Genomic DNA, 16,774 nt, shown 5'->3' with positions numbered 1-16,774 from the left:
ATTTATGATTTTAATAGTTTTTCTCTCTTTTTCTTTTTTTTTTTTTAGATCAAAGCTTATACGCAACTTAAACTTTCTGGTCTTTTGCCATCAGCCTATTGGATTGGACAAGCTGTTGTGGATTTTCCCTTATTTTTTATTGTTCTGAGTTTGATGCTGGGAAGTTTATTTGCATTTCATCATGGACTATACTTTTATCCTGTAAAATTTCTTGCTGTGGTAAGTTAATCAGTTGTGCTCATGGTATTTATAGGTAAGTATTTCTTGGAAGGCAGCTATGCTCACCACTATACCACCAACGCATGTAGTTAAGTATTTCTTCAAAATCTATTTACATATGAATATATGGCAGCTGTCAGGTTGAATAACATGTGTATTAGCTTTCTAAAAACAAATGGAAGCGAATGTTTGTTATTGTGTATGGTACATTTAATTCAATTTTTATTACAAGTGATTTAAAATAATTTAAAATTTAAAAAAGAATTCCTTGATATTGTGTAGCATGAATTAGTAAAAACCCAGAGATAGATATTAGGGTTCAAGCTGATGGTCAGATAAGCAAAGCATCCAGCAATTAGCTAGCTCTTACCTCTACCTGAGATCGAAAGGGTGATCCTGGATTCAGGAATCCTCAGAGTGCAATGCTCTTGCCACGAATCTTCAGAGGCAATAGCTCTCCTTATCTGAAAGCTAAATCTCCAGAGGAGACCCATTGCTTCTTCCCTTATACCTCCCTAGTGCTGGGATTAAAGGCATGTGATCCGAAGTGCTGAGATCACCTTTGTGTGAGCTGTTTCTCTTTAGAACTGGATCAATTTCATGTGTGGCCTTGAACTAACAGAGACCCATCTGTCTGTCTTCTGAGTCCTGGGATTCTATAGCTAGCTAGTATGACTGCTGGGATTATAGGTGGGTATCACCACTGTCTGACCTCTATGGATTATGGCTAACTTTGCATTCTGAACCCTCAGGCAAGCTTTATTAAATCATAAATAATATATCACCACACTGTTGTAGTCTACTTGAAAGACCAGTAGTCTTCCCAGTCTCACATCTAAGCATTTTATAAGAAAGGGATTAATTTTTAAAAAAGACTTGATTTAATTAATGTGATATGGGTGTGGGTATGTATGTGTATGTATGTGTTTGTGTGTGTCTATGTAAGCCAGTAGCCATAGAGGGTGTTGGATCTCTCAGAGCTATCAGCATTTGCATGTTGCCTGTCTTGTTACAAGGGTACAGGAATCTGAACTACAGTACTCACAGATGCCAGTGAGCCACCTCTTGAGCCCTGAAAAAGAAACTCCTTCTCCTGGATTTTAAGTTTGTCTGAAAATGTGAAAGAAATGTGTAACTGGCATTCATGATCTATGGAAAGACTTTTGCTAAATGATTTATAGTAGAAAAAAAGCAAAACAATATGGAGCCATGTAGGAAGGTGCTGGATGCAAACATAAGTTTTATTAGAGATCATTTGGACTTGATATATTAACTTCTGCCCTGTAAAATAATCTTAGAAGTTATATTAAAGCCAGGCATGGTAGTATTTACCTTTAATGCCAGCACTTGGTAGGTAGAGGCAGAAAGATCATCTCTGGAGTTTGAGGCTAACCTTTATTTGGTGAGTTTAATGCCAGCCAGGACTACATTGTGAAACCCCATCTCAAAATTAAACAAAACAAAAAACTTAACTAAAACTTAAAAAAAAAGTTATATTGAGTGTGATGTATTAAAATGGTTGCTAAGTGCTGGAGAGCTGGCTCAGCAATTAAAAGAACTTTATTATTATTACAGAGGTTTTGGGGTTGGTTCCAACACCCGTGTGGTGGCTTACAACCATCTGTAACTCCAATTCAAAGGGATCTGATGCTCTCTTCTGGCTTCACTCTTCACGCACATGGTGCACACATACAAATAGGCAAAGCACTTAAAGTATTTTAAAGAATGGTGGCTAACATTTAAGAGATAGATAGTTTTACTTGTAATTGATTTTAATAATAAAATATTCAGAGCTTTTTTCTTTTGGTCTTTCAAGACAGAGTTTCTTTGTGCAGCTTTGGCTGTCCTGGAACTCACTATATAAACCAGGCTGGCCTTGAACTCACGGAGATCTGCCTGCCTCTGCCTCTCCATTTCTGGGATTAAGAGTTAGCAGTACCACTACCTGGCATGACAGAGCATTTTACTTGATATTAAAAATTACAAATAATGTTGAGGTCAAATTATTTGGAGTTGTATAAAACAGTAATTTAAAAGCATGATTTTTGTTGGCTTAATAGAGTCATGGATTGTAACTGTTCAAATAAGTGCAATGACAGTGTTTAGAGTAATTTGTTGAAGAATGACATTTGAGGAATAAAAATTACTTAGTATTTTCTATTGTGTTGTAAACTATTTGTATTCTAACAGAACATGCATTTCTGACTTACAGGTGTTTTGCCTTATTGCTTACGTACCATCAGTTATTCTTTTCACTTATGTTGCTTCTTTCACCTTTAAGAAAATTTTAAATACCAAGGAATTTTGGTCATTTATCTATTCTGTGGTAAGTTACACTTTTATTTTATTTAGTTTTCCAAACCAGCTTATGTAGACGTCAGGTATGCTTTGGTGATGATGGTACTGAGGGTGTGATGTATCTTATAAGTAGAGAGTGTATGGAGAGACCAGTAGTTTCTATTTTTGGGCGTATTGATCTTCCACCTCATCTACTGCAAGGGATGTTGCTTGCAGTGTTTAACAGCTCACAATTGATGCCAACATATTGATGTTTCTTGGCTGTATGCATTTCTGGATGCACGTTTTATTTGAGGATCAAAAACATAATTGATGCCAAGGCACAATTTGTAATAAGTTTATATTGTCACATATTTTCTTGTTTCCCCTTTAGACAGCATTGGCTTGTATTGCAGTCACTGAAATAACTTTCTTTTTGGGATATTCAGTTTCAACTGTTTTTCATTACACCTTTTGCATAGCCATTCCAATCTACCCACTCATGGGCTGCCTGATTTCTTTCATAAAGGTACGTCTAGTAAATGTTTCAGAAATTTTAAAGTCTAAATATACATTCCTTAATTTTTGATATCTTTGCGCTTGTACTAAAAATAGTAACGAATCCAAGATTACTGCTACTGCTTGATTATAGAATCAATACAGAAATTTAAAATGACAGACCTTTTCAAGTATGACTTCAGGTTGTCAAAGGAGAAAAACTATAAGGGTTCACTACCAAGGTTTTCTGATGCTCAATTTGATATACATAATTAGCTGTATGGTTTTAGTTTTATTTTTAGGAGTTTCTCAAGGATTATGTAATATACTATAAGGTGATGAGAGAAAAGTAAGTGTAAGAGTTTTTATCCCCCTCAGGAAAATATCTGATTAATTTTGAGTATGAATGATTCAAAGACATTTTCATTTGATTAGAAGAAAATTAGTAGTTGAGGTGTAGGGGTGATTATGATCAAACTACATTGCATGACATTCACAAAGAAATAATAAAAATGTTACATTAATTAAGCAGAAAATTCATACTTTATTATTGGTGAATATTTCCTACCCTGGTTTAATATGTTTGACTATTTTGCTTCTAGAAATATTGTGTAGCAGGAATTTTAACCTAGACATTAACAAAACTGATTGATAGGAAAAATCTATTTATAGAGATTACATGTTTATGACTAAAATATATTGAACATTTAAGACTTAAATACTTGTGTATATGCCTTATAAAAATGTTTTATTTTAGGGTTCTTGGAAAAATATGCCAAAAAATGAGGATACCTACAATCCATGGGACAAGCTTTTAGTTGCTGTTATAATGGTAAGAAATAACAAAAAATTTTGCATGTTCATGTCCTCTTAAGAGTATTTGTGTGGGTTAGAGTGATAGCTCAGTGGTTAAGAGCACTGCTGCTCTTCCAGAGGATCCATGTTCAATTCCTAGCAACCAACATGATGGCTCAGATCTTGTTCCAGAGGATCTGCCTATGCTCTCTTCTGGCTTCCACAAACACCAAGTCTTCACGTGGTCACATACATTAACAACAACAAAGCAAAACAAACAAACAAACTCATACACATAAAACATAAAATAAAAATTTAAAAAGGTTTAAAAAAAATTGAGCTTTTGTGACCTCAGGACATACTTCGTTTGTTAAGCATGCATGTCTAGCACGTAATAATGCTTGTCTAGCATGTATGGAGCCCTTGGTTGATCCCTAGCACAGTAACAGGTGTGATGATGCACTCTGTAACCCAGCACTTCATAGGTGGAGGCAGGGCAATCAGAAGCATGAGGTCATCCTTGGGCTACATAGTGAGTTAGAAAAGAATGATTTGTTTGCCTGTGTTTTATTTTTAGTTTTTGTCCTGTTGCATAAAAAATAAGCCCATTTGTTAAGTGTGTTAATGATAGTGAATCTGCATTTTTGTTGAAGTACCTTTCATTGATCAGTTATCCTTAGTTCAATATATTTGAGTTTTCCATGTTACTAACTCTATTTTAGAACAACTGGCTTCTCAGAGGAAGAACAAAGTCCTCTGTTGTTTGTAAGACAGGGTCTTAGATAGTCCATCCCAGTTTGAATTTTATGGACTTTCTGTCTAAGCTCCCTTAGTGCTGAGATTACAAGCCAAGTGACACCATTCCAAGCTAAGCTTTTATACTTGATTATATTTTGTGAAGCTCATATTACTTAAGGCAGAAAAATATATGAAGAATTACTTTATGGAAAATAACATTACTTTCTTAGTATTAAAATACATGGCTGGTGGTGCATTTAGTGCAATAACATAAGCTCTGCATATGTGAAGCCCCAAGTTCAATCTCTGACACCAAGAAACTAAACAAGACAAGTTGTTTTTAAATATCTTTATTACAACAAACATAAGACAATTGAATTCTCACCCCACTGGTTATGTAGTCTTGGTTCTGTTGGAAAAGCAAAGAAATGATGATTCAGTCATAAGCTGTTACATATTCTTCTCTTAGCCCTACCTGCAGTGTATACTGTGGATTTTCCTCTTACAACACTATGAGAAAAAACATGGAGGGAGATCAATAAGAAAGGATCCCTTTTTCAGGTTAGTTAATTTTTTTTTAACCTAAGTTTTAAAGTTTTGGTAAATTTATAGAATTGTACAACTATCACCATAATTTTAAACACCAATGTTATTTTAAAACAATTCCAGCACTCCAAGTAATTGCCTTTCCTATATTCCTTCCCATGCCTTTAATCTTATGCAACTACTAATCTATAGTCATAAAGGTTGCCTGTTCGGAACATTAAATATTACTGGAGTTGTAGATAGCATGTAGTCATTTCTTGGTTTGTTCTTATGCCTCCCTCCCTCCCTCTCTTCCTCCTTCCCTCCCTCCCTCTCGCCTTCTTTCCCTCCTTCTTTCTTTCCTTTTCAAAATAAACATTAATATGTAGTGTCCTTTGCACATTTACTACATGATCATTCTGGATATTTCTATAATGCATATGAAATATTTTTTTAAGACAAGAAAAAAATATGTTTTGAAAATTTAAGTCGCTAAAGACTGGTTCTGTTAAGTATTTTAAATGTATTTAAGTTGTATAGTTACCTGCCTTTTACTGTTGAAAAAAATTAGATTGTTAGGAATTGAATTATTCATTTCTTATTACATTTGTATTTATTTTATGTGTACATACATGTTTGTTTGTGACCATGGATAAACCACAGAGTGCATGTGGCTCTTAGAGAACAGCTAGCAAACACTATTGTCTCCTTCTACCCTGCCGGTCCCAGGGATTGAAATTTAGGTCATGAGCTTTGGCAGCAGACCTTTTTCCCCCCTGCTGAGCCATCTCACTGGCCAAATAGTTAGAATTTAAATAGCAAATTATCTAGCACATATAGTTTTACAGTGAGAATGATTTTGGAAAGTTCCTCATTTCCTGTAGCAGTGATTCATTAACTTTTAAAATTTCATTTTACCAAGTAACATTGTATGCTCATTGTTCATTTTAATGTCTTCTGAAAGGATTATTTCTATTAAAATGTATATTTACATTTTAAAAATTGGTTCCATTGTATTTATATTATTAAGTTGTAAAAATTCTTTATATATTTTGCATATGGTTATGTGAACTTTAAATATTTTCTCTAAACTTCAGTATCTTCACTAGGTTATTTAATTTTAAAATAAAATTATTTAGGAAACATGGTTATTGGTAATAGCTAGTATGCAGTTTCCCTTTAGTACCTGTCACATTTGTGTATTTGCAGAGTACTAATGTAAATAAGCACTAGACTGTTAAATGTGTGGTGCTTACTAGCTTTATGGCTCTCACATTTGTGTGTACTTGAAGAATATTAATGCATATAAATGCTGGAGACTTTAGGTAATAGTGTGTGATACTCATAGTTATGATCTCAGATTAACTTATACAAATACTGGGCAGCTTAGATGAGATGTGATGCTTAGTAAGCAATGGATTCCCCCTCTTCACTGAGCAGCTTAGGTCTGACTCTCCTTAGTCCTCCCTTCTTATTTCTACTGATATTTATGGAGAAGATTACTATATCCACAGTGATAGTCTTTCTACTACATCAGCGCTTTTGTATTCTGATTCTCCAAACCAGTCAGGAATTCTTTATCCATTATCACCTACTTATGCCAGAGCCTGCCACTAGCATTCTTTTAATTTTTAAATAATTTTTTATTTTATTACTTCAAATTTTTTGTATTAATAAATTAATTCATTTTCCCAGCCTGTTCACAGTTTTCCCTCTCTTCCTCCTCCCCTCACAGTCTCTTCCCCCAACTTCCTCCCTCCCTTCCATGTACTTTCTCTCTTCCTTCCCTTCAGAAAAGTACAGTCCTTCCCTGCATATTAGTCAGCCATGGGATATCAAGTTGCAGTAAGAGTGGGTACCTCCTCTCCTATTAAGGCTAAATGAGGAACCCAGTAGGAGGAAAGGGTCCCAAAGAGCAGGCAGCAGAGTCAGAGACAGCTCTGCCAGGAGTCTCATAAGACCAAGACACACAACTGCAACACATGTGCAGAGCCCAGGTCAGCCCCATGAAGTTCTGTGGTTCACGGTTCTGTCTCCATGAGTTCTCAGGAGCCCAGGTCAGTTGACTCTGTGTGTTTTCCTGTAATATACTTGACTCCTCAGGCTTCTATAATCCTTCAAACCCCTCTTCCACAGGATTCCCTGAGGTCTGCCTAACATTTGGCTGTGGGTCTCTTTGCCTGTTTCCATCAGTTGCTGAGTGAAGCCTCTGATGACAATTGGGCTAGGCAATAATCTGAGTATAGCAGAGTATCATTAGGAATCATTGCATTGACTATTTTTTATTTCTCCAGTCATATTTGGTTCCATCCTAGCTCTCTAGGCTGTCCAATCTCTGGGTCCTGGTCCTCCAGGCATTGTCAGGAGTGGGCTTCCTCATGTCATATGGGTCTCAAGCTGGACCAGTCATTGGTTGGCCATTCCCATAATTTCTTTGTCCCAGTCTATCTTGTAGTCAAGGCAGATGGTAGGAGTCTTAATTAGGGACACCTGTAGCATGAATAAATAAAAGACCCAGAGACAGATATTGGGGTTCAAACTTCAAACTGAAGATCAGAAAAACAAAGCAGCCAGGCACTAGCTCATACTGCCTCAGGCTGAAAAGCAATCCCGACACCACCAGACCTCAGATAGCTGCCTCTCCTCAGTGTGGATGGAGAATCCTGAGACTTCAATGTTTTCCTATCCTCTAGAGAATTAATACCTGGTACTGAGACCTTGCTCCTGTCTTATATACCTCCCTAATGCTGGGATTAAAGACGTGTGATCCCTGGTGCTGAGATCATCTTTGTTTGAGCTGTTTCTCTTTAGGACTGGATCAATCTTGTGTAGATCTGGTTGGACTTGGACTCACAAAGATCCATCTACCTCTTAATCTTGAATCTTAGGTTTGGCTTCTGGGAATTTTTTAAAATTAAAGATTATGCTTTTAAAATTTATGTATATGTGTGTATGTTTGTGAGTGAAAGCCAAGACCAAAGAGGGCATCAGATCCTTCAGAGTTTTAGTTATAGGGCATTTGGGGCCTCCTGTTGTGGGTGATGGAAAGCAAACTCATGTCCCTGGAAAAACAGTTCATGTTCTTAACTGCTGAGACATCTCTTCAGCCTGTTTGTTTGTTTTTCATGTGAAATAAGACTTTCAACACATTCGTTATATATTATAGTATTGAATAAATGAATGGATTTGGCTAATATCATTTAAGCACTAACAAGCAGTGAAAAATACCATTTGTAATTTTACTTTTCAGATGTAACATTAAGTCTCATGCTGATGTCCTTTTAAAACCTTTTTCCCTATGTAGTACCTACATTTCTTAATATTTTAAGTATGTGCCCATTTACTATTTGTATGTACCTAGGACCCTCTCACAAAAGTCCAAAAATAAGAAGTTTCCAGAACCACCAGTCAATGAGGATGAGGATGAAGATGTCAAAGCTGAAAGACTGAAGGTTAAAGAACTGATGAGCTGCCAGTGTTGTGAGGAGGTAACTTGCTTATTATTGCTAAGTTGTATTAGGTCTGAAATGTTAAGTTTCTAAAGGCATAGGAATTAATAAGAAATACTTTTCATTGCATATTAATGTGAAACATTGTACACTGCCCTCTTGTAAGTGAATATAGTTCTTGATATATATATATATATATGTATATATATATATATGACATGAAATGATAGTCATCTAATTTATTACTCTTAAAACCTATTTTGCTTATTAGAAGCCAGCAATTATGGTATGCAATTTGCATAAAGAATATGATGACAAGAAAGATTTTCTTCATTCAAGAAAAACAAAGAAAGTAGCAACCAAATACATCTCGTTCTGTGTGAGAAAAGGTTGGTATTTATTTTTCTTAAGTAAGTTTTCAGAAGTCTAATTTCCACTTTTAGTTTGACTTTAATATATATTTTTTTCTCTCAATTCCTATAGGAGAGATCTTGGGACTGTTGGGTCCAAATGGTGCTGGTAAAAGCACAATTATTAATATTCTAGTTGGGGATGTTGAACCAACCTCAGGCCAGGTATGATGTGTAAGAGTGTAGGTTATGTCTAATATACCACATTTTTAATTAAGATAACTTTACTATTGACAAATTAGGAACTTGATGGTCATACTTCATGTGTTTTAGTATTTTTAGCATAGACTTGTAAGATTAAGATATTGGTCATCTGTGAAAGTAATACAAACAATGAAATTTTCACATGCAAATATATATAGTTTTGTATTTAATAATTATTTATATTCAAAATTGATTTATCTACCCACTTACAAAACAAGTATATTAATCTCTGGAGTTAGTAGGTTAGTCTTGACCCTGTCGATCCGTCTTCGGTTGTAATCATTTGAACTCCCAATGTCTACACTGTTCTCTTTTCCCCTTGTTCTCTTTGCACTCGATAGACTCACTCTTCTCCTAATAGTGACAAGGAATAATCTTTTCTTTGAATTTTGCTTGAGCTGTTCCTTAATGTCAATTATACCCTACATCCAAGAAACACAAAGGACTTATTTTGCTTTCTCATTGATTTAATTAAATACAACCTTTCAGCGTAGCCCCATGATGGTAGTACTTGAAATTGTGGCTTGATTTCCCATGCACCATTGTAGACTTTCCACGTTCTCTGGCTGTATCTCTAAACTCTGACTTAGCTGTGTGAGTTGTGGCACCTTTAAAAAGTAATAAATCCCTGGATAGATAGTACTGTGGCTGTGAGAAGGAGTTTAAGGGAATCTACTCACTGTCTTGTTCACAGTACAAATTAAGCAAAGATACTAAAGCGTGGTTTGCATTTCTGTAGATATTTCTAGGTGATTATATTTCACATTCAAATGAGGACGATGAATCCATCAAGTGTATGGGTTACTGCCCTCAGACAAACCCCCTGTGGCCAGACATTACTCTGCAAGAGCATTTTGAAATTTATGGAGCTGTGAAAGGGATGAGCGCAAGTGACATGAAAGAAGTAATAAGCCGGTAAGTTGGTTGTCCTTAGATTGTTTTTGTTTCATGGGGGCAGGAAATGTGTATTTTTTTTCAAATTTTAAAATAAGCACTTTTGTAGATTATAATTTTGATACCTATGATACAAAATTATGAGACCTGTGAAAAAAAGGCAACTCTTTCTTTCTGCTTTTGTCTGATTCGTTATTATATTTTCAGACAGTCTGACTTTGTAGCCCCAGCTGTCTTTGGACTCAGAGATCTGCCTGCCTCTGTTGTTAAGTGCTGGAATTAAAGACAGGTGCCAGCTTTGCCTGGCTCAATTTTCCTATTTCTAGTTATAGGAAGTAGGTACCCATAAATGATATGAAGATTAAGTGAATCATTTATCAAGACAATTAATCTGTTTAAAATGATATAAACTGAAGATTTTTTTCTTACCTAATTATACTAAATATTACCTAAGTGACTCTTTTAGAGAGAACAGTATTAGTGATTATGCATAATTTAAATTTTTATTAATTCAGATCCAGGTACATTAATTTTGTATTGACCATTTTGCAGAATAACAAATGCCCTTGATTTGAAAGAACATCTTCAGAAAACTATAAAGAAACTACCTGCAGGGATCAAGCGAAAGGTACTTTTTACTAGACAACAAATGGCATCTAATTTATTAGTTCAGTGCTTTCTGCTCTCTAGACAGACATCTGCAGAGTGAAGTCTTAGTCCAGCTTCCTTCTTCCTTCCATCTAGCTGTGTTTTGCTCTCAGTATGCTGGGGAACCCACAGGTTACTCTACTGGATGAACCATCCACAGGTATGGACCCCAGAGCCAAACAGCACATGTGGTGAGTATGACACTAAAGACACTTGACACAGTGCATTATGTCATGGCTACAGAGACAGAGTCATGACTAGTAGCTTCCCATTAGTAATGTATACATCTTGATTTTATAGAATCATAATTAAATATTTAACCTTTAAAAATTTTTAACATATCTTTGTTGAAATGTTCATGATAGTTTATATACTACAGAACAGAAATAAATACAAAAGTGATTATTAAAATAACTAATTCTACTTCTGAATTGATTTGATTTTTCCCTAGTTGTTTAATGGTAAATTACATTTTTCATAATATCATTTTGAATTTATGTTATAATTCATTGTAGTAGTTTAAAGAACTAGTTGATTAAATAATTTTTAGTCCTTAATTTCAAGTTTACAAAGTATAAGGTTTGATTTGGTTGTATATTATTTTATGAGTATGTAGCTTTTTTAATAACAAAAAAACCCACATTTTATCATACATTGATTCATTCCTTCATGCTTTTGTACTTTCTCTCTCTTTCTTGTTATTGTTGGGGATTGAGACCGAGATGCTGTACGTTATAAGCAAGTGAGCTGTATATTATAAGCAACCTCTGAGCTGTATACTAGCCTGGTTATTACACTTTAACCCCATGTAGACTTTAGAAATAATTATTGCTTTGTGTTTGTCAAGTTTCAAAAACTAAATAAAAGTCAATTAGAATACATAGTTTGATATAATAGCTTATCACAATTGATATTGGGTAAGTTTTAGTCAAATAGTTGGATTTTGAAAATACTTATTTCTATTACCAAACAAGTATATTATTCCTCTTATTATTATTATTATCATTTATTTATTTACTTTTTTTTAGGCGAGCTATTCGAACTGCATTTAAAAACAAAAAGCGGGCTGCTCTTCTGACGACTCATTACATGGAAGAAGCAGAGGCTGTCTGTGACAGAGTGGCAATTATGGTGTCCGGGCAGTTAAGGTAGATGTTTAAGCAGCATACCTTTCAGAGAAAGAGAATTGAGAGTATATTTTGATTGTGATCTTTTAAAAACTGAGAAAACTGTAAATTAATTTGAAATGTCAAAATGTATTTTCTTTAGTCTGTTTTCTATGTAATTTCTTGGAAATACATAATTTTTTTAAACAAAATATGTTCAACTACCTGTATTAGTATGTTCTCATGCCTACAGATAGTTTTGAATTATAATGCCAAGTGTAAAATAAATATTTGAATTCATATTTATATAAATAAATGATTGAAGAAATAAATGTGGGCAAAGAGGCAAATTTTCATTACACAATGATTTCAAATAATATGTCTATATTTTACCTCAAAGGAAGTTTACTCTTTCCTGTCCCAGGTTTATGCTGGATGCAATCATTTTCTCCTAGAAAATTGAGTAAGGAAAAGGGAAAATCATAAGTTCATAGTTGGAAAACTTTTGATATCTTAACTAAGCAGTGTGTGTAGATATGAATATGCTACAGAGTGTGCTTCAGAGCTACAGAATATGCTACAGAGCATGCTTCAGATTGTGGTTTTCTGTCCAAAAGTCATAACCCTAGTGTAACATGAGGAAAATAGCAAACACAAAATTGAAGGACATTTCAAACAAATCATCTGATCAGTATTTTTTACAAACTATACAAGTCATGAAAAAGAAGGAATGAGTCATTAGCTCTGGAAACTAAAGAGGAATAACAACTAAATACAAAATGAAACAATCCTGGAACAAAAAAGATAATAATGGAAAACTAGCATAATCAAATAAACCCATGTCTAACCTCAGCTAAATCTGTATAATGTAGATAGCTTGATTTTGAAAAATTTGTCCTAGAAATAGAAGAAGAAAATAATAGGTAAAATGGCACTAGACAGAGTATATGAGCATACTGCATGATGGTTACAACTTTCCTATACATGTAAATAATTCCCAGAATCATTTTATCTAAAAAATGTGGTAGAGATTTAGGCAAGAAATCATTCTTTGAAATTGTCAAGCCATTTTAGTCCTTTCTTTTTAAAAATTACTTCAGATGTATTGGCACAGTACAGCATCTAAAGAGTAAGTTTGGCAAAGGCTACTTTTTGGAAATTAAATTGAAGGACTGGATAGAAAACCTGGAAATAGACCGCCTTCAAAGAGAAATCCTATATATTTTCCCAAATGCAAGCCGCCAAGAGAGGTAACAACTTTTAAAATATATTTAATATTTTCTAGAATAGACATCATTAAAGGTTATATTTTTAGTTATATTTCTGCTGTCTTTGAGTATCTTGTTGATGTGCTGTATTGTCATCAGTACTGGACTGTGTTGTCAGAACAGAGGTTTATATATTTTAGGGTTACAATTACATGGTATTGCTCTATTATACTGCACAAAGTTTTAGGGAAATTATATTAAAGTATATTATTAATATTTGGATTTGAACTTAGAAAAATTTAAGTTTCAGCTTTTGAGCATACATACACAGTAGTTAAGCTTTGCATTTTCCCTGATTTTATTTTTGTTTTTCAGCTTTTCTTCTATTTTGGCTTATAAAATTCCTAGAGAAGATGTTCAGTCCCTGTCACAATCCTTTGCTAAGTTGGAAGACGGTAAGTAGCATTTGAGAATATTGTAAAATAGTTTTCTAATAATGAAAGGACTTTATTCAAAAAGTTTAGAACTGGGAGCCCAATTATTGTTGCAATTATAGCAAATGATATAATCATTCTTTTATTCTAAGATAAGTAAATATGAATGTATGTATAAATACATATATGTAACAATAATTAAAAAACAGTTGGTCAGGAATTTGAGAGGGAGTGTGGGAGACACAGGAGGACTTGAGGGCGAGAGAGGGGGTGGAATAATGCAAATTCAGTATATAATTCTCAAAAACATAGAAACTTGAAACATATACATTATCATTTTTGGTGGGGATTCTGTTTAGGACAAAAGTTACTTTTATCTTAAATATCTCCATAGTAGCTGAAGATTAAGTATTAATTCTGAAAGTTTTACTTTCCTAGTAATGTCTTTTATGATTAAAGGAATAAATATACTAACAGAATTTGGTATTAGATTGGGTTACAAAGGGATTTGAAGTGAATATAGGAAAGTTTATGATAATCAATGTTCAGAATCCAATTCGAATCCCCATGACAGCGCCCCTTACCAGCAGGAAGTAGTTTGGAAAGAACAACGCCCAAATTCCCAAATATTGTGTATAAATGTTTGTTTTCATTTAATTGAACTTTGTTATATAAAATAAATTTAAAAAAAAAGAACTAGAATGGCTATAGTAGAGTTTGGAGAATGGAGGCTAGAAATCTGACACCTTAAGAACACAAAAGAATAATGAGGAAAGACATAGATATAGAAGGGAAAGAGGAGATAATTTAGAAAATGTGAATTAGGTCAAGTAACATTTAACCCTGATTGCTTACGTCTGAGGATCAGCAGTGGGCGTGGGAGAGACTGAGGGAAAGAACATTTGGGCAGCTTCAGTTTTGAATGACTAGTTAACAGAGTTTTCAGAAAACAGATTACATACCTTATCATTTATTGCCATTTTATTCTTTAAAAATATCACTAAGTAAAATGCTGTTTTTATGTTTTAATAGCAAAACACACTTTTGCCATTGAAGAATATAGCTTTTCTCAAGCAACACTGGAACAGGTACTGTAAAGTTAAATTAGAAAAGATTACTGTACAGTTAGGTGTGTCTGTTAGCAATCACTTAGATTTATATTGTAGAGACTGTGATATTATAGACATTTACACAATATAATTAAAACAATATACTTGTTTATTTCATGTGTGGCTATGGGTGCCACAGCATTTTTCTGAGAGCCAGAAGACAACTTGTAGTAGTCAGTTCTCAACCAAATGGGGCTTAGTGATTGAACTTAGGTCTTAGGCTTGGCAACATGTGTTGCTGAGCCATTTCATCATCCCCAGTTATAATTACAGCTGTAATTACAACTTTAGCTTCCTCTTTGCTTTTTGTTCAGTTTTATTTTTAAAGCACCTTAAATGAAAACTCATGTTATTTACATTTATTGAGTACAGTGTGATGATTTGATCTATATGTGTGTATATATATATATATACATACATATATATACATACACACTATTGAATAATTAATTCAAGTGAATTTTATCTTCTTAATTTTGAATAGCTTTTTATTCATCTTTATATTTGACTCATGGTAGTATTCCATATTAGAATACTGAAATTCTTTAAGCAATTTTAAGTTTTTTTTATGGAAGTACTATTTGATATATTAATCAGAAAATTTATTAACACTCTAAGTATGTGTTTGTCTTTGTATCTAATTGACATAATTTAATTTGTTTGAATAGTATCAATATCAATAAATCTCTTTTGATACTTATTAATATAGTTAGTTATGGCATTGTATCATGTCTGACAATTAAAAGTCCTTTGACTTATAGAATAGTTAATTTTTTTCTTTTCCTTTTATCTAGGTTTTTGTAGAACTTACCAAAGAACAAGAAGAAGAAGATAATAGTTGTGGGACTTTAAACAGCTCACTTTGGTGGGAGAGAACACAGGAAGACAGAGTAGTATTTTAAATGTTTGTTGCTCACTCTGCTTATTAACACTGAATTTATTTGTCCTTTTTTATTTTAACTGATTTTAAAAGTTTATTACTTGGAAGCACTTAGAAGTTTTCCTACACTTAATTTATATGCTATGGTTGTGTGTTTGGCTTTCCTTTAAATAAATTTGTGTGTAATTGTCAACATGCATGTTTATATCTGAAGTATATTGAATATAGTCTATATGCCATCTTTTCCACTTTTCACAAAAAACAATATTTCTCAGCCTTATGGCTTAATGAAATTATGAAATAATAATTCTGAATAATATAAGTTTATACTATCTTATATAATTATATAATATTCCAGTGCTAATTCAAAATACCAGTATGTTCCTAATGCATAGAAAAGAGAAATTAGGCAATGAGGAAATTTGGCTTTTCCTTTATCATTTGTAAAAGAAACTCTTAGTTAGAGGAAGTTGGCATCTGTAAAAGTTCAGAGTTTGAGGAGTACATCCACTAGGTGGCAGTTAATAATTATAGTAAGTAAAGTGAAACTTTAGTAAGTGATTTTCAGTATGGGTACTTAGATGTTTCAAGTTACATTTGCTTTGCCTACATTAAAATTCATGTGTGTTTTGGTGACCATAATTCACAAAAAGATTATGACTAGTGTCTTAGTATGTAATAGTCTGGCTCTCTGAAACTATAATGTCAGATGTCTGTAGAGGTAGAATTCGTTTATATCTTCTCTCAAACTCTCGATGAAGATTAAAAACAAATACCTTTGTTGTCTTCCTCACAAATGGCACACTTAATTTTATTCTTAGATATGAAACTTATTGGATAACTATTTCTATTGCTAAATTTCATTACCTGATTCTCTCTTGAGTTTTAAGTAGATCAACATGTATGTATTTCTTTAAAAGGTCACCTTGCAATCACTTTGGAACATGGTAGGATATAAAAATCAGAGTTTCACACACGACAGTTAAAATATATGATAATATACTTAAAATATTATATAACTTATGGGCAGGTATACTAATATAAATGATGATAGTTGATATTATATTTCAATCTGTTTATAAGTGTTAGTTTTGCAAAAAAAAAAAAAAAGTATATTGTGATGTGACTCATTACAAAGACATAAAGAACACAAGCAAAACCAGAAGGGCTTGCTACCAACTTACTTTAAAAAGTAAAATTTTCAGTGATGCTGTTAATTATTTAATGTTGGGAAGACTTGTTGGTTAATGAAACACCTGTGGTTTTAGGCACTAGTAGCTAATTTAAGTGTTCCTTTCTCAATACAAGGTATACGACTGACACTTCATTTCTTGGACAATTTCTGTCCATCTTCTCTAAGATATTTGTTTAGGCTCATAT

At 33.4% G+C, this 16,774-nt stretch overlaps 1 protein-coding gene across 2 annotated transcripts in view; it reads left to right on the top strand.

Annotated features, from left to right (window-relative positions):
- Nucleotides 1-15,587, top strand: part of Abca5 (ATP binding cassette subfamily A member 5) — a 59,826-nt gene extending 44,239 nt beyond the window's left edge. For both annotated transcript variants that reach the window (XM_051179705.1, XM_051179708.1), the window contains exons 24-39: nucleotides 49-219; nucleotides 2,432-2,545; nucleotides 2,891-3,025; nucleotides 3,752-3,826; nucleotides 4,997-5,088; nucleotides 8,414-8,540; nucleotides 8,773-8,890; nucleotides 8,985-9,076; nucleotides 9,855-10,030; nucleotides 10,562-10,637; nucleotides 10,754-10,848; nucleotides 11,686-11,805; nucleotides 12,864-13,013; nucleotides 13,347-13,426; nucleotides 14,438-14,493; nucleotides 15,309-15,587. In XM_051179705.1, coding sequence (XP_051035662.1) covers nucleotides 49-219; nucleotides 2,432-2,545; nucleotides 2,891-3,025; nucleotides 3,752-3,826; nucleotides 4,997-5,088; nucleotides 8,414-8,540; nucleotides 8,773-8,890; nucleotides 8,985-9,076; nucleotides 9,855-10,030; nucleotides 10,562-10,637; nucleotides 10,754-10,848; nucleotides 11,686-11,805; nucleotides 12,864-13,013; nucleotides 13,347-13,426; nucleotides 14,438-14,493; nucleotides 15,309-15,416 — 1,785 coding nt within the window. In that variant the 3' untranslated portion in view covers nucleotides 15,417-15,587. The remainder of the gene's footprint in view (nucleotides 1-48; nucleotides 220-2,431; nucleotides 2,546-2,890; nucleotides 3,026-3,751; nucleotides 3,827-4,996; nucleotides 5,089-8,413; nucleotides 8,541-8,772; nucleotides 8,891-8,984; nucleotides 9,077-9,854; nucleotides 10,031-10,561; nucleotides 10,638-10,753; nucleotides 10,849-11,685; nucleotides 11,806-12,863; nucleotides 13,014-13,346; nucleotides 13,427-14,437; nucleotides 14,494-15,308) is intronic.
- The last annotated feature ends 1,187 nt before the right edge of the window (nucleotides 15,588-16,774 follow it).

The sequence above is a fragment of the Phodopus roborovskii genome, unplaced genomic scaffold, assembly GCF_943737965.1.
Source record: "Phodopus roborovskii unplaced genomic scaffold, PHOROB, whole genome shotgun sequence".
NCBI lineage: Eukaryota > Metazoa > Chordata > Mammalia > Rodentia > Cricetidae > Phodopus > Phodopus roborovskii.
The sequence above is the reverse complement of the archived record's forward strand: the minus strand, read 5'-3'. Positions and strand labels throughout refer to the sequence as shown.